The sequence below is a fragment of the Chinchilla lanigera genome, unplaced genomic scaffold (assembly GCF_000276665.1).
Source record: "Chinchilla lanigera isolate Chin_1 unplaced genomic scaffold, ChiLan1.0 scaffold00027, whole genome shotgun sequence".
Classification (NCBI taxonomy): domain Eukaryota; kingdom Metazoa; phylum Chordata; class Mammalia; order Rodentia; family Chinchillidae; genus Chinchilla; species Chinchilla lanigera.
In genome coordinates this window covers 21,768,616-21,791,016 of record NW_004955428.1, presented here as the reverse complement: position 1 = coordinate 21,791,016, position 22,401 = coordinate 21,768,616, and the positions used below count along the sequence as shown (strand labels likewise).

Here is a 22,401-nt window from a genome sequence, read left to right as displayed (position 1 = left end):
GACCTAGTTTTCTGAGGAATCTCCAAACTGATTTCCACAGTGGTTTCACCAGTCTGCATTCCTCTTGAAAGAATCAACAACTGGGATCTCATCCTACTGAAAAGTTTCTGCACATCGAAAGAAATCACCAGCAAAGTAAAAAGAAAACCCACAAACTTGGAAAAAATTTTAGCTAATTGTCCCTCAGACAGAGGGATCTAGAACATATAAAGAATTAAAAAATATCAGCCCCTCCAAATTCAAAGACCCAATCCAAAAATGGGCAGCTGAGATGAATACACACTTCTCAGACAAGGAGATACAAATGGTAAATAAATATATGAGAAAATGTTCAACATCATTAGTCATTTGAGAAATGCAAATTAAAACGACACTGAGATTCTACCTTACCCCAGTAAGAATGGCTAGCATTAAGCAGTCAACCAATAACAAATGCTGGCGAGGCTGTGGAGAAATAGGATCCCTCTTTTATTTTTAAAATAAATTTTTAAAAAATTAAATTAAATTAAATTTTAAAAATTTTTAAAGAATGACATGAAGTGAGTAAAATGTAAAAATAATTTCTAAGAAGCAGAGAAGATAGAAGCCAGCTAAAATGTTCACCTGTGCAGAAGAAATGAGGGAAAAAATGGGGAGAAAGGAGAGTAGGAGAACCCTGAGAGTAAATAAAATGAAGGGAAAAACGTTTTAGGGAGTAAATGATCTAGAGGATAGATAGGTAGATATATATATAGATAGATAGATGATAGATAAATAGAGACATACATGCATAAATATTGCCAATGATTATAATATCAAAACTGAATATTTTATGGTGCTTATTTTATTTACCAACCACTCCTGCAGATTTATTTTTAAAATTCATATCACAATTTCATGAGTTAGATTGCTGTCTCCACATTACAGATGAAGGGAAAATTTCAAGCATGTAAATATTAGTAGTAGTAATAACAGCAGCAGATGTCATAGAATAGTAATTAGTAATAGTTGAGCAAATACTAGTCACTATGCCAGGCACATAAGTAATTCCATTTACCTCTCAAGACAGCTCTGAGGTAATTACTGTTATCCTAATTTTACAAATGAGTGAGTAGATCCAGGATTCCAGCTGAGACCACGTAACTCCCAACACTCACTGTTTCCAACTTTTATTTTCTATGAGTCCTGTATATGTTTGCAGCACATAATGATCACATCCTTGGGGGGGTTGGTACATGTATATAGCACACCTTCATTCTTTCCTCACCCCCTCTCCACGCCTCTTTTTCCCCTCTTGGCCCTCTTCCCTTTTGCAAAAGATCTATTTCCTTTCTCAGAGATGACATCTGGAAGCCACATCATGCTCATAGATGCAATCTTTTGGAGAAATGAACAGATAAAAAGTGTTTTCTTCAGTGACCACCCTGTGACTGCATGCCCTACCTGAAGCAAGTGATTCTGCCTGTCGTGTATAAGCAAAGAAAGAGATCTTTCTATTTTGCTCTCTATCTTTTATTTTGCCTATCTTTTATTTTGCTCTCTATTTAGATATTTTGTTTCACATATAAGATATGTAATATTTAAGCTTATGTATCTGATTTATTTGACTTTACATTATGGTTTCTAGGTGTATCATTTTCCTACAAATGACTCAGGTTTATCCTACTTATGGCAGAATAGTACTCCCTTGTGTCTGAGTAATACACACTTTCTCTATCCACTCATCTATTGATAAGCATACAGGCGGGTAAGTTCCAGACCTAGACTGTGAATCCATACCTTTATATTTCTTATCTGATGTTCCTTCCATTAAGATAGGGAGAGAAAAGCTCATGCATTATACTCAGGAAGCATCCCAGTTTTCCAGGACCCAATTTACCACCCACACATCCTACTCCTCACTTAAACATGCTCACCTGGTCATTTCTTCACCCTTGTAAGGAAAGGACCTCTCCCTGATGGTGCTGCCATCCGTTAACCCTTTTGTTCCACATGAGGAGCTCCACCGATAGGACTGTCTTGCAGTTTTGCGTACCATCAGGACTCACACGTTATTTGGTTCAGTTATGCACACCAAAGAGTTTTTGTAAACAAAAGAAAGACAAAAAAGAATTAGATACCTAAATTTTAAAAACTGATCATTTGTGAAATGAGTTTAAGTTTAAGATTCAGAAGATCTCTTTCTTTGCTTATACACGACAGGCAGAATCACTTGCTTCAGGTAAGGCATGCAGTCATAGGGTGGTCATTGAAGAAAACGCTTTTTATCTGTTTATTTCCCCAAAGATTGCATCTATGAGCATGATGTGGCTTCCAGATGTTGTCTCTAAGACAACAGGATTTTGTACAGGTGGATCTGAGAAAGAAGAAAGAATCTGGAATGGCAGAGTAAAAAGAGGACCTAATTTGGAATTACATTTTTTATCTAAGTTCTACTGTCAATTTATCTGAGCAAATAATTTCTCATCAGTTCCCTCAAGGAACTGTGGACCAAGATCTCTTTCAAATCTAGTAATACAATATTTTTGCCTAATTGAGGTGGGCTCTTCTCTACTCTAGTGTATGTTTGTGAAAGAAAGAAAAGGAATTGAAATTTAAATAAGAATGAGAAAGAACAGAAAAATAAAGAAAACTCCATTAAATACACATAGCCTGGTATTTTATAGGATATTACAAGTAAAATCTTGCTTTAAAATAATTTTACTTATAAGAAACAGGGTAATTTAACTCTTTTTTAAAAGGGGGCAAATAAGAAATCTACATCACTGTGATATCCTCCTTGAATAACAATCGCTGTGTTTGGGGAAATCTCAGATTTAAGGATGAAAACTGTTCTGTTTTTAAGATAAAAGATGTATCTGAGAAATGTATCTCACCCTTTTGGTAATTTATTGCAAGCTAATGGGTAAATATGTGTTTTATGTCATCTCAAAAGTATCTCTCTAGTGTAGACATCCCCATTTGACCCAGCTATTCCCATTCTTGGTATCTTCCCAAGAGATTTAAAAGTATCATACCACAGAGATGCATGGACACGCATGTTTATCACAGTAGAGTTTGTAATAGGTAAATCTTGGAAACAACCCAAATGCCCATCAACCGATGAATGGATTAAAAAAAAAAATCTCTATTTTTATACAATGGAGTACTACCCAGCCATAAAGAAGGATAAGCATGAGACATTTATAGCTAAATGGATGCACTTGAGATCATATTCTTTACATTGGACAAATGTGTAAATAGTGCATTCTCTCTGGTGTGAGAAACTGAAAGTACAAGTAGGAATCAAAATGTATGATAGATATTGTAAAATAGGATGAAGTTGTTCAAAAGGAAAGGGGGACTCGAGGGGGAGGGGGAAGGCAGGGAAAAGAAAAAATGAGAAAAGAAGATAAAATGGAAATGAAGTCTTTGTAAATACGAGGGGAAGAGGAGTTGAAGGGCGACGAGGGGAACGTGAAAAAGAGAAATCAAAATACATCATGTGCCGGTGCAAATTCCCTATGATTAATGTGATCATTATGTATGTCTAAATTACCAATAAACTTAATAAGAATATTCAAAGTGTCTCTAATTATAAAGTGACAAACTACTTTCTATTATTTAATTCTGTCACATACAAAGAAGTGGTTTTATTCTTTGACTGCAAAAGGAAAATATCTTTATAAAACTTCTCAGTGCCTTTTTCAACTTCATACATCTTTCAAAATTCTATGTTTCAGGCCCTGCTTGATACTCAGACGCTTTTGCGTGCACAAATCACAAATTTTACATTCAACCTGGGATTTTCAGGGAAGTTTTACCATACAGGTAAGAAAACAGCACAAACCGTTCTCACGAGGTTTCTCTGATTACTCTGGTTAACACTGTACACCCTATCCTCACACTTCCCTGCATTTTTTGTGTCCTTCCCCTCTTTCTGTTTCACTTTACTCCATTCAACATACTACTTTTAACCTTTAGAAAACGTTAATAGTTTGAATGTCTATGATATTATCAAGTGGTCTTTCTTTTATTGAACTATAGCTTATTTGTGTAAAAGTACATGAATAATAAGTTTGATCTTCAGTGATATTTCATCAGCTGTGAAAACATAGCTTTACATAGCTTTGGGCAGATCAAGAAAGAAAATACGAGCGGAGTTCACAGCCTTATGGCCACTTACAGTCACTAATTTCCCTTAAAGAAAATCTCTACCCTCACTTTTAACAACTAAATGATTCACCTCTATCCAATTTTTTTTGTTCAGCATCATATTGGTGTCATAAATATTATCATGTATACACTATGATTTTTCATTGTTGTATAGTATTCCATTATTTGAACCTACATACCAATATGTCTTTATCCATTACACCTTAACGTGGATGGTTGGGTTAGTTCTTTGGCTTTTTTAATAGTCATACTGATACTTGTCCTTCAGTGAACTTTACTATTCTTTTCTATTAGTTATTATTCAGAAATGGAATTGCTAAATTTTACTGCATGTATGTGATTAGCTCTAACAGAAGATACTAATTAGTTTATCAAAGTTGTTTTACTAATTTGTATTTCCAGTAGTATGAGTGCTCCTGTTACTATACAACATTGCCAGTATTGATAATGTTTCTATTTTAATTTTAGTATTTCTGGTAGACATGTAGAAATATCATGTTATGGGTCTAATATATATTTACCTGATGAGGAGCAGGCTAACTTCTTTCATGTTTACTGGCTATCTGGATACCTTTCTTTAAGAAGCACTTGGGTTTTTTTCTAGTTTCTGACTTCTGTTATAGACTTGTAGAAATTCATTATATATTCTTAATTAGTTTTTATGTGCAGCAAACACCTCCTCTAACTGTCTGGGTTGTTCTTATTTGTATTTTTGATGGACAAATATATTAAATTTTAATTTTGTCCAATATATTATTTTTTCCTTTATGGTAAGATTTTTTCAGTCTTAAGAAATCTTTGCATATCACAGGATCATGAAAATATTTTCTAAACTCAAATTACATAAATTTATGATTAATCTGGAATTTGTTTTTGTGTATGTATCAGATAGGTATCGAGGTACCTCCTTCTTTTTGTAAACATATCTAATTAGCTCCATGTTTTGGAAAACCACCCTTTCCCACTGCACTGTAATACTGTCAGTGTCATAAATTATAGGAAGATGTAGGTATGGGTTCTTTCTGGATTGGCTGTCCTGTTTGATCCAGTTGTCTCCTTCACTCTGTCTAATTTTCTGTAACTTTATAATTGATAATATATGCTAGTGTACATCCTCTGTATTTGTTCATTTTCATTGAGATTGCCTTGGCTATTTTTGACTGCTTGCATTCTCGTATAAATTTTACAATCAGCTTGTAAATATCCACAGAGAAACTTGGTAGAATTGTAATGGAGATTGCATTAAACCTATAAACTGAATAATGGAAAATTGACATCTTAAATCCTTAAATGTATTTAATTCTTCCTTAGTTATATTGAATAAAATTTTTTAGGTTTTATATATATTCCTTAGAAATCCAGTTGTACCTGATGTCTTGTTTTTAATTTTCCACTCCCTTATTGATGATCTGTAAATATATAAGCGATGTTTGTGCATTGATCCTGTATCTAGCAACTTTTCTGATTTAAATTACTCACTTTGGGGCCTGGAATATAGCTCAGCAGCACAAGAGCCTGCCCAGCAAGTGCAAGGTCCTGAGTTCAATTCCCAGTACCAAAAAAATAAAATAAAATAACATAAAATAAAATGTTATTCACCATATACTTTGTCTAGAGAGACTTTTGAACTTTCTACTTATATGATCATGCAATTTCTTTCTTTCCTGGCCGTATGGATTTTGGTTGCCAATTTTGGATTCTTTTGGTTGCCAATTGCACATAGCTCATATATCCAGGTCAGTTTTAAATAAAATTGGTGATGGTGGCATTTTGTCTTATTCTTGATCTCAGTAGGGAAACTCTCAAAAGGCTTGTGTTCACAAAAGGAATTTTTTAATAAACTATTTTGTAGCACTCTTTTTTTTTTTTTTTTTTCCAGTACCAAGAATCAAACTCACGACCTCACACTTGCCAGGCAGGTTCTGTGCCACTGAGCTAAATCTCCAGCCCCTTGTAGCACTCTTTAATAGCTTAAAGCAGCTCTTTTTCAGAGATTGCTCAAAGCTGTATCATGAACAGATATTAAAGGAACTTTGTTTTAAATTATTTATCAGTTGTCTCTTCCCGCAATAGAATGAATATTCCATGAGGGCTCCACTGTTATGACAACAGTGACTAGAACAATACCTATTAAAAATGAATTAATGAAGAAATGTATTAATGACAATAAAATCATCTCTTAGTCATTAGTACTTACGTGCAACAAGGTCACAGAATAAAATTTGATCATGTTCTTTTGTGAACAAATCATTTTAAATATTAAGATTAATTAAAAGTCTCTTTCTCAAACATAATTAATATGGTCAAATGTAGATTTTCTTGCCTAAGGATAGGTGAATACAATTTCATGACTAAATAAATCAATCAATATATATTTCAGAAATTAAAAAGCTAGCTAGAGTTGTACATTCAAATAATGAAATAATCTTGTTATTAAAAGAACAGAGAAAATGTCACATGTAACTAATAAGAAAAGAACTCTTGAGCAACATCTTAAAATATCAAAGTACACTACCATATAGTTATTAGAACATGTTACCACTTATATAAAAATAAAATGGGTGAAATTTACAGAACTGTACAAAGCTGATGTTAAAGCTGATGAAACTGAGTTGCAGAGTGGCTGAGTAACTTATACATACTCACACATTATTAATACAGATACACAGTGTCCCTGTAAAGACTCATAGTCAATGGATTTGAAGGAGTATCTGTGAAGAGAATTTTAAGACTGAATAACAAGGATGAAATGAAGTAACTTTTTATTGCATTGCTTTTGTACTTGCTGCATTTTGTATCATATGTATATGTGTAACCTATTTAACTAAACATAAATAATTTTTAAATCTGTTTTTTAAAGTTTATCAAATAGTTTTCTACAATTGCAAATGCTTTTGAAATTTTTAATTTGGTAATATGGACATGGGTTATTTCATGTATGTTTAATGATTTCCTACAAAGTTACAAGCTTATCACATACAGAATTCAACCTACGTATAAATAATATCAATATAAGTTTCATCTGCACATAAGTAACACAAATAGTAATTTCAGTTTTAGATTGTAGTCATATTGCACTTCTGGAATAAGCGGATTTTCCACTATTCCAGAGAGTCAGCGAGTCAAAGTCCTAAGACTGGTTCTAGTGTATTCCATGTCACATGATGTATAACACATAACCACACAGCCACACCACTTTGGTTTCCAATTTGAAAGTTTTATAGGTTTTAAAGGTTACTTTAATATAGACTTAAAGGCTTTGTTTACTTGAAAGACTTAGAACAACAATAAAATACATTATTCTGTATTGTTCGAAAGATTAACTGGAACCTCATAATCACAATTTAACTTTGGATTGAATGAGTAACTATTCTTACTGTAACCTCAAAACTAAAACCACAATTAGATATGTATTACAAATTGCTTATCATAAATTCCATTGCTTTGTCACAGATACAGGAAGGGAAAATTTTGTCTCTATGTGCAGATGTTCAGTTCATCTTTCCAGCAAAGTCAGACTCATCACACCACTAAGTTTAACCCTGTGGAGCCCCGTGAACTTAATGAAATAAGAGTATTCATAACCTCTTAAATATATTCTAATTTCAAGGTGATTATCTTAGATTCTTTGACATCCTTTAAAGAAAAGAAAATTAACAAACAGATAAGGAATCACCAGGGCAAGATCAAGGACATAGTTTCATGAAAGCTAGAGAAGTAGCCATTGGGGGAAAACTAAGACAACCCAACCTCATTTAAGAAATACAAGAAAACACTCATGGCAATTCAGTCCTCTTCCTGCCAAACACTGAATACCAGAAAATCACTCCACAGTTCTTCTTCCTTCTCACCAGGGAATATTGTCCTGTTCTTTTACTTGGGCACTTCCCACAGCTCACAAGACTGCTTGCCCTCTTCTAGGTCGGGGAGAGCGGAGGGGAGGAAGCTAAAGCCAAAGTGTGGGAGGGTCATGTTATCTGTGTATAATATGAAAGCTTCCATGAACCTGTAGCCAGGGCCATCTAAGCCTAGGAGAATCATTTTTCAGTGGGATCAGATAGAAAATTTAATAATCAGTCTTTTGAAGATTAGATATTTTAAAATTTAATTAAGTGCATTGTCTTCTAGAATGAATAACTCCTTTTTCTATTAAAAATTCTATGCTATTGCCTCATTCTTGAAGACAAGGAGAGAAAGACCACTGTCATAACAACACTATATTTCCAATGAGAGCTTTATTTTATGGGATTTACTTTAATTTTTGAAGGATTTGAACACTTTAACAAGAAAAAATGAAAATAAAAATCATGTTCCCATTTTAATAAGCAAGAACTACATCTAAGATACTCTTCTAAACATTTTTCATGGACTGTACATTTTCAATAGAAGTTACAGAATATGTTATCTTATTTTCTAGGTAAGAACATAGAAACATACAGAAGCCCGAAATCGTTCAGCTAGTTAAGATACAAAAGCAGGCTTACCCTAGATCAATCAGAGCCCAAGTCATATGTATTAGAAGACTGTATTTTGATATTTAAGTGACAGTTCTTGATTATGGAAGCTGACTGGCTAAGGAGTCTCCTTATCTATAGGTTCACTAAGTTGGTACATTTCACTAAGTCCCTGAGAAGCAACAGTTACCTGTAAACTGTAGTTACATTATAGAGTTAACTACAAATGCAAAAAGCTTTGTCATATTGAATTAGTAAATTCTGATCTTATTCTAGACTCCACATTTGATCAATGAATGATATCTAAGGACCCTGAATTTGGAGCTGCTTTTTCAAAATTAGAATTAAAGTTCTAATTAAATAGAATTAAATGAGATTCTCTTCCAACACTCTCAAGTCCCTCACTTACCTTACCACTACGGTTGTGAGGATTAAATGAAGTGATGCAAGGCAGTGAACACAACGCTTAACACTAGGCAAAGGCTCAGCCAATTGTAGTTTTAGTTTTACAACAAAGAAGGTGACACTGCAGAGATGAGTTTTAAATAGATATACAATAAAACAAATTACAATTTTCAGTAACTTCATAAAGTTGAAGCATCTTTTTGTAACAATTTAAGAAATAATACTTAAAATTAAGGAGTTTGACTTCTTCCTCTTTTCCTCCATTTCTGACCAATGAGAGCAAAGTGAGGGAATTTAGGAAGAGCAAGAACCCAGGACAAGCCAATCATTTACAACTACATTTCAACTGCTTTTATCATAATATTTAAAGTAATAAGCAAAACGGTATGCTCTGAACATAACAATTTCTGATTTAAAACACACCCAAATTAGGATTAAAGGAAATCAAATAAAACAAAGCTACAAGGGGAAAGACATACCATTATGCTTACTATGAATTGAAACAAACCTATCAAAGGACAGACATAATTTGTCAAACTCCTGCATGATTCCAGTGTATGAACATTTTAATCACAGATTTCACCAAGATCTTCAGGAAAGGTCAAAAAATGCCTAAGTTACCTTTCTAAAAAAAAAGAAAAAAAAACCAGAAACCTGTTTCTGCACTCTGTCTTGAGTAAACTTTGAGCAAAGGTTAACTAGCAAATGAATGAAGGAGAGATGACAGGACAGATACAGAGAACAATAAGAATTACAACTGACAAAGAATAGAATTTAAGATCATCAGAGTAGAAACTTCATAAACTAGAGACTCTCAGTTCACTTTATTTACAGTCTCATTGCTGGGAAGGTGAAAATCAGAAATGAACTAACTGGGAAATTTCAAGAGACTTCTGCTTATTTTCAGTGTGAAAACTGCAAGAACTAACTGACTTAATTCCAAATGATCTGGTACCCTGTGGGGCCCAAATAAATTATGCTGTTATGACTCCATACCCAACCCATGTAAAAAACCATTTAGCTCTGGGATTGCACACAGCTTTCTATTTTTATTTTATGGAATAAAGTAAAACAAAATTTTATAAAAAATAATAGGAGAATAATGATGGTTAATACATTGTGCATTGTTATCTTTAAAATAGTTACTCAGAGTAAGCCAGATGAGCATAAAAATTCTCCAAATTATATTAGCACAAGCCTCTCTTTTCAATGAACTAAGAGAAACTAGCGGTATAACTCTCTGGAATTTTTTTCCTCACACCCTTTTTGTACTTACACTCCCACAGTGGAACTTTCTCCTGATCCCTCCTCGCTCCAAACTACGAATTGTACAAAGGTACCAAACATTGAGAGTGCTAGTGTTCTTCGAATAGCTCTGTATTTCCGTGGTATCCATATCTCAGGTTTAACAACTTTCAACAGAATGATATCACAGTTTCTGTTTATTCCCTAATGGATTTCCTTTTGCTACACTTTATGTTCAAAGTCATATATGCATGTAAGATAGGCACGCAAATAGATGGATGATACAGAGATAAACAGGCAGGCAGGTAGAGAAGTACAGTTGAATTAATCGTATGATCACTTTCTCCCTCAAGGAACTAAAGAGGAAGATGAAGGGGATGACTGTCTGTTGGGGTCCGTGGATGAGTTCTGGTGGTTTCCTCACATGTGGAGCCACATGCAGCCCCACCTCTTCCACAACGAGTCGTCTCTAGTGGAGCAGATGATTCTCAACAAAAAATTTGCCTTAGTAAGTAACTCACTTTGATTACTGCATTGAAATAATGTAGACATTGAAGAAATGACGTTTTAATATTGAAAACCAAGGCTTTTGGCATTTTGACACCCTTGAGACCATTTTTCTGTGAGACCAATGAGATCTTGCTATTGCTGTGTGGCACTTGAGCATGTATTGGGTGCTCATCACCATGCTCCATGTTTGGAGGAGTCTAATTTAAGATGGTTTTTACAAGACACAGGAATCAGCTACTTGACATATAGTCAAAGCTCATAATAGCTTGTCTCCTGTCCAGAAAGAACTTCCTACTCTACCAAGGAATCAGAAATATGTGCATTAAACAATTCTCTATCAAAATTAGATACTCCATGCCCTCGTGTCAGTTGTGAGTTTACAAAACCCTCAGCTCCAAAAAACAAACTGGGAGTGGTGAGACAAAAGTTCCTAACTGGAATCAACATTAGGTATGCCTGAAATACAAATACGATTTCGGTATCAGGATGAATAAGAGTGTGATGAGGCCAGGGAAAAAGACCTGGGAGGAGACCATAAAGGGAAGGTGAAGTAATGAAGACTCCATTTAAGAAGGCAATGGGAATGAGAAAAAACAGCTGAACGACATTGCAAGCATACATTTTATATGGCTGGAACATTTCCTTCCTTAAAAAAACATACTGTTTATGTATAAGGTTTGTGATTTGAGGCATGAATATTTGTAGTAAAAATTTTAATTAGTACACTATAAGGGAAAATTTGGCAGGGACTCAAGAGAATGCTGCTACCCACTTGCATGAAATGATATTCTACATCAGTTGTTTGAGGCAAGAACATTAACTAGCTGATCCTCATGCTACCAAACTCAAACTTATACAAGAAAGGCTTAGAATTTATCAACTGTATTCTTCTCAAAAATACAGAAAATGAAGTTCTTTCAGGGTGGCATCGGTCCATACCTGGTTTTAAACTTCAGTGTACCTCCCGAAATAAGCAGTTAGAAGGGCACAGTTGTTAAGGGCTGGTATTTTATCAAGAAAACAAGAATAGTGGTCCTTCATGCCCATATCATGAAAGTATTTTGACAGTATTTGCAAACTGTTTCAAAATGGAGAGTCACCCTTTTGCCAAAAGAACATAAAAATAGTAAAGAGCATGTAAAATTGAGTAAGCATTTTCACAATATTAAAAGCCCTACCTCAATACAGCAAACATTAATTATGTTATTAATTATGTTATAATTCTGGACTTATGTTCAAGTCCAGAATTGAACACTGATGGTATTAGCAGTGTTAATCATCAAGAAGTGGCATGGAAAAGAGAATTTACTTTATAGTTGTTTCATAAATTTATAGAGGAAAAAGAGAATTTGTGAGAGAAAAAAATATATAAATACAGTAAAAGATGACGCCAGTTAAAGAAAAAATACTGAGAAGAGAGAGAGGTTTTTGCTGTTGTTTTGTTAGCCTTCAAAGACTAATATAGGGGCTGGGGATTTAGCTCAGTGGCACAGCACCTGCCTGGCAAGCATGAGGTTGTGAGTTTGATTCCTGGTACTGGAAAAAAACAAAACAAAACAAAACAAAACAAAAAACAAAGACTAATGTAGCAAGGAAAGTTTGAAAAAAGACATGACAAAAAAAAGAGATGACATTCACTTGAAGCTAGAATAGTATATAAAACAACAGGCACTGTATCATTACTTAAATGAATCAGTGAAGAAATCAATGGATATCAATATTATATTCACATTTCAAACAGTTGTAAATACTTGATTGTAAAAATAGTAAAAACAGGCACAGAAGTTATATACATTTCTTAGAATTTCTAACTAACATGCATCATAGAGTAAAAGAATGATTTAAAATCAAAATCTTGGAATTCTTTACCTCATTCAAGTGCCAAAGAAAGACAATGTCATTTCTAGCTACATGTTGACAACCTAGAGTATGGTACTAACGGTGGTAGAGAACAGACAGGAAGAATATTCCTGAATGAGACCAAATATACTTTACATGTTTTAATCAGATATAGGATCAGAGGATTTTTTTGTCAGTAGAGGAAAGATTTTAAAAAAGGCCCATCCCCAGCTGTAATAATGTGAAAGAGAGTATATATAAAGCATTTGAGAATACTGATGAGTAGCAGCTGTTTTCATTTTAATTATATTTAGAGTCTTAAAACTGCCATCTTCAAATTTCCCCTAGTCTTCTGAGGTCTTTGAAGTCACAAGCAAGAGGAACAAAATGCTTGAGTCTAAATTTTTATTTTGTATTGGGATGACATTTAGTAATGTAAACCTTGTACATCTTGTAATTATGTGTTCATTAACTTTTTTCACTTCCCATTGAGGCATTAGGGTTCCAAAACTGCACTGCTGATAATTTGAAAGATGTAATGGGAAAGATCAAGAGTTTTTAAAAACATATTCTATACTGTTTCTTTGAACAACACTCTGAATTGAGGCATATTTGTTTTCCTTTTATAGATGAGGAGACTATGAATCAGATAAATACAGTGACACATTCATGATGATAACACTTACTGGTGGTGGAATTAAGACCAGAAATCTAAAGCTGGTTATAATGCATAAATTGTGTCCCTCAGGCTTCATCAGTAGAATCAATTGAATTCACAGGTGTAAATCTAGACTTCGCTTTTGCCTAGTAAGCCATGGGAATATCTCAGAATCCTGGTAATACCTAGTAAATGGAGAAATTAAGGTAAAACACTTAGGAAAACTTTTCCATTCAATTCCCTAAAGTTTCCTAATATAGTCAGAGTCTATAAAATGATTCTGGAGACAATACAATCAGAGAAACTTTCTTCGTGTTCAAATAACATTTATCAACATAGATATAAAATGCAATATAATTTAGTAGAAACCATTCTGGAGGAAACTGTTCTTCAACTCTCTACTATCTAGAAGCAAGAAGCAAATATTAACCTCTGCTCATAACACCCACTCTAAGTTGGATTATCTCTTTCTCTCCTACATCAGCTTGAGCTTCTGGATCTTATAACAAGCATGAATGTCTCCCAGTGAAAGAACTGAAAGAACACGCATTCCTGCAGGAGTAAATGGAAAGTTGTGGATGCAATATTCAAGTGGGTGACTGGGTTAGACATTTAAAGTACCCTTTTAACTGAGAGCATCTGAGACTCTGATCTAAAGCTCATCTGCTCTTGCTTTCACAATCTATACCCAGTCATGTACCATTTGTATTGAGTATTAGCAAATACATTTGATCTGTTATCTTTTTGCACAATGTGGAACTTTTGACTCATAAGAGAACCTGATGTCCATCTTAAGTTAGCTTTAAAAGTTCTGTCTAATCGCTTATTATGGAAGGTCAGGCGACCCTTTAAGCAGACTTGCACTTGATGACAGCAGCTATGAAAGGAAATGCAGCTATAAGGGTTAAATGGAAAATGTTCCATTAAAAAAATGGGCTAATTCAGTAATTCAACTGAATTTCATAAAAGGAGACATTTTTTAAAGGTACCAATTCTGAAATCGAGATTAATTGTAGCATTAATGATTCAAAACAATTTGAAATATCTATTGTTTGGCTTCAACAGTAGGATCTAGTATCAGTAAAGAAGCAAAATAACAATGTATTTAAACCTCAAAAATGTATCTGAAATATATACTCTCAATTGAAGAATTAAATCTAAATTTTGGCAAATGGTGTTAGTTTCATTTTTAATGACCAAATAATTAGTATATTCTTTTATCAAATAAATATTTGCCAGTACCAAATGATGCTGAATATTGTTATAGATAAATATTATTAAAACAAGTAGTAGTAGAACAATGTTCTTGAAAATGTAAAGTCTTTGAGGATTGCTCTTTTGATTGCACTATCAGTATTCTTTCAAATGGTTGTCTTTTTTTCTCCCTCTTTCCAAGTTCAACAAAGTCTTGTAATTTACATTAGCTGGAATTTCTATTGTTGATTACATAACTTTGTAGATTATTGAGCACATTAGCTTTTTCAATATTCAAATAAAGATTACAATATGAAAATATAATTTAAATTATACTGAAAGATGTCCTTATTTAAGGAATATGTGATAATCTTTCAATTAGTTAATTGCAGGTCAGAAAAGGACTAAATCCTAATAAAGGATTCAGTTAAGGATTTTATTAAAAGACACAGTATGTGTTCCTTTTATTAATAATGAACACAAAGTATAATTTTAATGGTCTTCATAGAAGTGGAGCATTCCAATCAAGACGCAGAGTCCACTCAGAACTGGCAGAAAACTTCTGGAGTAATCCAAGCAGCACAAGTTAAGAAAGACAGGGGCTGGAGATTTAGCTCAGCGGCAAAAGCGCCTGCCTGGCAAGCGCAAGGTCATGAGTTCGGTTCCCAGTACCGGAGGAAAGTCCAAAAAAAAAAAAACAAAGAAAGAGAGAGGAATAATAGGTCCACAATAACATCAATGTTTGAGCCTTCTATTTTTCCCTATGTAATTACTTAAAATTTCAAAACTATGAAATGCTATTTTTTTCTTTAGAAACTCAATTACTTCATCTATGTAAGAATATCCCTTTCCCACCTGAATATGCAGTAATATACACAATGTCCTCTCATGTAGATTTAGCGATAAGCTCTTAAAAGTGGATTTGATTACCCCAGGAATTCAGAATCATTTTGTTTGTAAATTTCCCTCCAGATTACCTTTCTTTCCATTCAATGGGCAGACTTTATAGTTTCTAATAAGATAGGAAGTGCAGAAAAAGTAGTCCTCGATTACTTTCTGTTTTTCAGGAGCAAACATACTAGATTTTATCTCCAGAACATGTATCTGGTAGCTTAAACTGGTTTTATAAAAAGAAAGATAAATTTAGCACATGTTCTATATGAAAATAGTTTCTTCTCGCTCCAATTTATGTGGACATAAACTGAACTAAAAGCCTCTATGAGTTAGCCTGTAAATTCTGGAGTAGGACATAGGAATGGGGGTGAGAGAAGGTTTATTTCTAGATCCATGCATGTTGCTTCGGAATTTTCACTGTTTTTTCCAACCCTTACATTTAGTTAAAGTGGGGGGGGGCACATGTTTTTTAAGAGGAGGTTACAAACACAGCTGAGATAGAAGTAAAGGCAGAATACATAAAAATAAATTTTTCTCCAGTACTAACCTTGAGCTTGCTTTGGAGTTTTCATATATACTCTCCATGTTCTCAATCATTCAATTATTTGTCAGTTTTTTTTCTTTGTACCATTTTCTACTCCTTTTCAAAATGTTTCATCTCTACTCTACTTCTAGATTATTACAGTGGCCTCCAAACTGGTTTCCCTAATTCTTCCATCCCCTTGCTCTACTTTATGTTCAGATCAAGGGATGCTGTGAAACTCAAAAATCTGTGATTCTGTTTTCCCTACATGCAACAGAAATTTATACTTTCGTGGGCAGATTTTTAACTCTTTTAGGGAAAGATAGGAAGAGAAATTGCTGACCTCCAAGTATTTATCACACAGTGTGTTTAATTCTTTTCTCACATCCTTAATTAATCCTCCCAAGCACCTATAAGTCTGATGATTTCCATGTTAAATATGAGTAAAGTGAAGGTCAGGAGTTTACGTGTAATTTTCCTAAGATTGTACAGCCAGTAGCAGCTGGAGAAAAATTTTATCCCTACTCTGACAAGCTCCAGTAAACCACCATGCTCTATCATCTATTAATACTGTTACTGATTGCTTTTGTACAAACTCATAGCACAATTTTATCACCTCCTTAAAAGGGTATTTTAAAGCAAACTCAGTCTTAAAATCTAATGTTTTATAATCTTTTTTCCCTTAAATGGATGCTTATCTGATTTATGTAATTTCTTGTGATGCACAACTAGCTTCACAAACATTACTGTCCTGGTGTCTATTATAAATGCCACAGGGTATGCAATACTTAAAGCAAACAAACATCACCAACTTTTCTATTCTTTCAGGAATATCAAACTTCAGCTAAGTTTAATGCTATGCAGACTTTTAAAGACTGCTGATTTAATCAACCTTGTATAGTTTCAGAAAGATTAAATATATTTGAAAGTTCTCTGGGAATTTGAGACTGTCCCTGAATTGTTTACAACTTTATTATCTCTCTGAAACCCCAAATGTACAAGTACAACTACATGCTTCAAATTCTGAGAAAGCTAGATTAAACTAAACCTTCCAGCTTCTCCATTGTGTTGCCAGATAATTATTTTCAGTCATTTCACTACACTATACAAAAGCAAATCTTTACTTTTTTTTTTACTTTTGTGCTAACATCCCTTCTTCTGTTTACTTGACTAAATCTTAGCAATTAAAAAAAATCAACCTGGCCTGTGCAAAGTTGCTGTGTTTACATCATTCTTCAGAGTCATTTCAAAAGGCACATGTTTTAATGGAATGTTTATGAAACATTCAACAAAGATATAATGATGCTTCAAAAATTCTGAAAAGAACTTTAAGAGAATAAAACAACATGCCCTGTAAATGAAAATGTACCTAAATTACATAGATATTAGGAAAGACTGGGAGAGAATCTGTCACTTGACCCTAGATACTCTTTTCTTTAGAGATTATAAATCAAAATGAATGTTAAATCAGAGTATTTGCACATTTTTAACTCTTTTCCCTACTTGGTACTGAATTTTTAGTTTAACTTTTGTTTCTGAAATTTTTTAATGCATTTGGCTTCCTAAATATCACTCGTGCTTGTCAGCTAATCTAGCCATTTCTTTGCATCATATCTGAAAAAGAAATATGTGATGTCAATAAAGGGTTTTGCTGATGTGATTGCTAACTACTTGTCACATTTGTATTTATAGTATACCAAAGATGTTCCTTAACTCCCATTTTGTACATAACATAATATCAAGTACTTTTACAGGAGGAAATTTATACTACTGAGTAAAATTTTTGTAATACAACTTATCTTGAGAGTGAACATTTTAGGAATGTTTAAGTAAGAATTCTAAATTTGAGCACAGAAGTGATGGTGGAAGGATTCTTTGTTTTCTTATTTGTTGTTTGAAAAACAAAGAGAATGTTGTTCATTGAATGAAAAAGGACAAGCAACACAATCAATAACTTTGCTTATATCTGTCACTCTTTAAAACTGTGATATAATTAGTTTTACTGCTCTTGAGAATTGGTGAAGTTATATAGCCCCTGCTATGATTAATGCAGTGAAACAATGAAAATGACCCCAGGACTCATAAACCTGTGCTTTCTCAGGATACTGTGCTACTGTCTGTCTCCAAGGTTCCTGTCATGTTAATAATTTTATTTTTATGGGTTTGATTATCTTTCAGTATGGAAAGCGTAAAATTATTTCCTGTTTACATAGTTAAACACTGTATGCTTTTTTCAGAGATAAATGATAAGGTCACACTTCTGCTTTATAAATTACTACAATGCGAAGGTCTCATTATTAACACCTATTATATCTTTACCCATTATTAACATCTATCATAATACCTATTATATCTTTATAGTTTTATTCAGACATTTATGTTGTTTTCTGCTATTATAGACAAACTTTTTACTATAAAAACTATAAGATATATCTCTTTACTAAGGTTTTTGCATCCACAGGAATATCACCAGCTACTAGGGAAGTTCACCTAGCCCTCAAATTTTATTACATTTTCATTACATAGGCATGGTTGATTGACACATTGGCCATATGAACTCAATCTCCAACTCTTTTCTCTTCCCAGAAGTCAGGCTGAGATTATTTCCCTCAAACCCCAACTCTCTAATTGCATGCTTGATCTTTCTAGCATGGCCAAATCCCATCCTAAGTCATAACATAAACTCACATATGCTCTCAGGGAATCAGTAAGAATAACAAGAACTTGGGAAATTCTAAGGATTTAGGGGTTACATACAAGGAAACAGGAATAAAGCAGACCAGCCAAATTCTTTATTATACAAGAGCTATCATCAAAGGATGATTTTAAATCCTTAAACTAAATGTATTAAAAATAGCATGATCATCACAGCAGGTTTTTCACATACCAGCAAAAGGATGAAAATTTAGAGTATGAATTAAAGAGTATGAAGAAAGCTAGACAGACATATAGTGGCCAAATCTACAACAATCAGGCAATATTATATAAATGTGTCTTTATACTTTAGAAGGCTATTATCTCTTAAATATGTAAAAAAAATTGTAAGGCTCTTATCTCAATATGTGAAAAAATTGTACATGAGAGATTAAGATTAAATCATGGATTAAAATAGTGCTTTTATATTTAGCATATGAACACCAGATTATTTCTAAAACTATGAAGATTTATGCCAAAGAACTACAGAAATTTAAATGTTAAACTTAGCAATTACTTGTAGAATCTTTTTATTTCACAATTGAAAAAGTCAGATTATTTACTAATCAAATAAATGTTTGAAGATTTTAAATTCCAAGCCATATGACAAATACCATCATTTATCCAGACATTAGTCTAGTACTTAACATTCTTAGCATGCAATTCCAATCCTTAATACTGTAACCTAAAAATAGATGAAGACTTGTCTGGCTGTGTTCAGTGTCCTGTGGACATTGTGCTACATCTGTTGGGCCCTCACACCCACAGTTACTGCCACACCCTACTCCCCCTCAGTCATGGCGGCAGCTGGAGGTGTCAGAGGACCTGCAGGGCCTTGCAAGCTGAAATTTGCGTGTGGATCATTAAGTTTGACACTAGGAGAGCAAACTGTCGTTAGAAATTTTAAAATATTTCTTGTACTAAAGAAAATAGTTTAGTAAATTTCTTTTTTCACATATTTTATGTGTGTGCCTATGTATTTGCCTTTTATATGAAAACAGTTCTAATTTCATTTCCCCAAATGCTCCTATCATCTGGAAAAAATGTATTCTTTTTGTGAAGGAGGCTCTTGAAAAGTCAGAGAGAGAAAGGAGAAAGAAAGAAAGAAAGAAAGAAAGAAAGAAAGAAAGAAAGAAAGAAAGAAAGAAAGATCCAAAATACCAAATGTAAATAGAGGAAAATTCTATCATAAACCATGTAAATTTTTTTTTTTTTTTTTTTTTTTGTTTTTCTCCGGTACCGGGAACCGAACTCACGACCTTGCGCTTGCCAGGCAGGCGCTTTTGCCACTGAGCTAAATCCCCAGCCCCAAACCATGTAAATTGTGAATGTAAATTCTCAGTACTGCAGAATAGTTAACCAAAGCGTGAACTTCTACATACTGAGAAAATGGGACATCCCAACCAAAATGAAATGCAGAAAAGCATTTAGAAGTACTTACAAATTATGTTGTAATGAGGTTTTATACTTTTTTCTCTGTAGATTGTTCACTAGCTGTTTGACTTCCTATCATTGTGGTGGGGATTTTTTAAAAATTACATTAGCTTATATACTTGGTAGTCTGTGAAATATACAGAGAGTTAATGGGTCTGCTAGTCATTAAGGGAAATTAAAACTGTCTTTTGTTTATGAAGATTTAAATAGAGACAAACATTAAAAAGCAAAGTACCATTTTTAATTACTAGTAAGAGTTTAAGTAAAGAGATACTATCAAAGATAGTAATAAACAATGATTTTTTCGGTAATGAAGTTAGTTGTATTACTTGAATACCTGAATGCTAATTTTGTTCTTACATCTTGTAGTTTTTGGATAAATTTTTCTAAGATCTATATCACTTTTGCTTGATAAAACTGTATTACTGTCACATTTTCTATTTGGAAATTTTTTTAATAATTTAGCAAAATCTTGTAATTTTAAATTTTACACAGTAAAACAAAATATATAAACGTAGAATAACAAACCATGTGTCCATTTTGCACTAAAATAATTTTAACTACTGTCTCAAGAATTTTTTTTGTCTTTTTGAGACAGAGTCTTGCTATACACTTCATGCTGGCCTTGACTCACTTTGTAGCCCAGGCTGGTCTTAAATTTGCAATGATCCTCCTGCCTCAGCCTCCCAAGTGCTGGGATTACAGGTATGTCCCACCAGGCCTGGCTGCCTTAAGAATTTTTAAACAGGGGCTGGGGATTTAGCTCAGTGGCAAAGCGCCTGCCTGGCAAGTGCAAGGTCGTGAGTTCGGTTCCCGGTACCGGGGAAAAAAAAAAAAAAGAATTTTTAAATAGTATTATTTATATATGCACTCAAATTTCCTGTGAGTTATCATTTGTCTGTTCTTCGTATGAGGTGACAGTTTAATGGAGATAATTCAGAAAGTTGAAAAAACATAGAAGGTGATTTCAATCAATGTACACATGTTTACTAATATTTTTCAAGTGCTTACTGTTGGAAAGACTCTAGGCAGACAGCAGTTAAAAAAACAGAACCCAGACTTCATTTCATGAAGCATGTTGTTTACTATGGAAGAAACACATTAGGTAATTAATTACACAAAGAAGAGATTACAGATTTATCCAGACAAAAAAATTGGAGTAGGACATTGCAGGTTGAGAACACCACAAATGGTTGAATGCTGAAGTAGGAAAATGCTCGGAAAGTTTCAGGAAAAGGTTAATGGGACTAAAATATAGTGAAAGGTAGAAGGAAAGTGGCAAAAATGAGGCCAGGTTGAGAAGCAAGGGTCATATCATGCAAAGTATATGACCATGCTAGGAGTTTTATATTTTAACTGCAAAGGGAAACTATGGAAGGATTTTTAATACAAAGACACATAATTTTCTTTGTCTTTTAAATATTTTTGCCTGCTGAATAAAGCGTGGAAGGGATGGCAAGAGAAGAAAGGAGTACAATATCAGGAGTCTCTTCCAGACAGCTGTTAGATACCGTAGTGAAGTGGACAAACACGATGGTGATATAACTGGAGAGAAGTGGGTAGACTTAAGATATGCACTGGAAATAGTACTGATAGGAGGTGATAACGGATTGAACTTAAGATAGAAGGAAGCAGGGGGTGCCAAAACCAGCATGTGTTTTTTGACACAGCAGCTAGCCACTTGGTGATTAATACTGTGATTAATAATCAGGCACCAAAGAGGAAGAGCAGATTTGGGGACTGAGACATGGAGGAGTTCACTTTTCAGACTAATGAGTCCCACCTATGTTCCAAAGCATTTAATTTATATTTTATACTAATATAGACATATTCCCCAGTTCTTTTGGTCCATATCTCCTTCCACTATGAAAATCTTTACATAGATCTTTACAGAGTTCCTGGATCTAAGGTTCTATAGGCCCAGGAAGAAAGTACTTGGGTTAGAAGTCATAGTTTACCACAGAATCTTCATGAGATGGAATCCCCAAATCCACAGGGAAAGTAGAAAACAGTCTATCTCTTAGGAATAAAAAAGGGGTAACTCAGAAGTTTCAGTTTCCAGATTATGGTGAGTAATAGGGTCATGGCATGTAAAAACAATGGAGGTAGGGGAATCATGACAATAATAATAAACAGCATTTATTAGATGCGTTTCATACTTCAGGAACTCACTAAATGCTTTCCATGTATTATTACTTCAGCACTCTTTAAGGTAAGTACTCTTTGACCAGAATTTAGAGATTAGAACACGAGGCTTAGCAGTTCTAAGCCATTTTTCTGAAGGCCACACAGATGGAAAATGAAAGAGCAAAATGGCCAGATATGTGTGAGTGCAGAAGTAGAATTTTACACCACTGCATCCTACTACCCCAGCACACCAATAACAGGTAAAACTTCAAAGTCAAAAGCTGTACAGA

At 33.8% G+C, this 22,401-nt stretch overlaps 1 protein-coding gene across 5 annotated transcripts in view; it reads left to right on the top strand.

The window, feature by feature from the left end:
- Ndst3 (N-deacetylase/N-sulfotransferase (heparan glucosaminyl) 3) overlaps nt 1–22,401 on the top strand; it is a 182,061-nt gene that overhangs the window by 62,476 nt on the left and 97,184 nt on the right. For 3 of the 5 annotated variants that reach the window (XM_005386807.2, XM_005386806.2, XM_013515341.1), the window contains exons 3-4: nt 3,702–3,789; nt 10,592–10,746. In XM_005386807.2, coding sequence (XP_005386864.1) covers nt 3,702–3,789; nt 10,592–10,746 — 243 coding nt within the window. Of the gene's footprint in view, nt 1–3,701; nt 3,790–10,591; nt 10,747–21,967; nt 22,053–22,290; nt 22,372–22,401 lie in introns of those variants that run through there. The other 2 variants (XM_013515342.1, XM_013515343.1) reach the window with 2 other exon arrangements.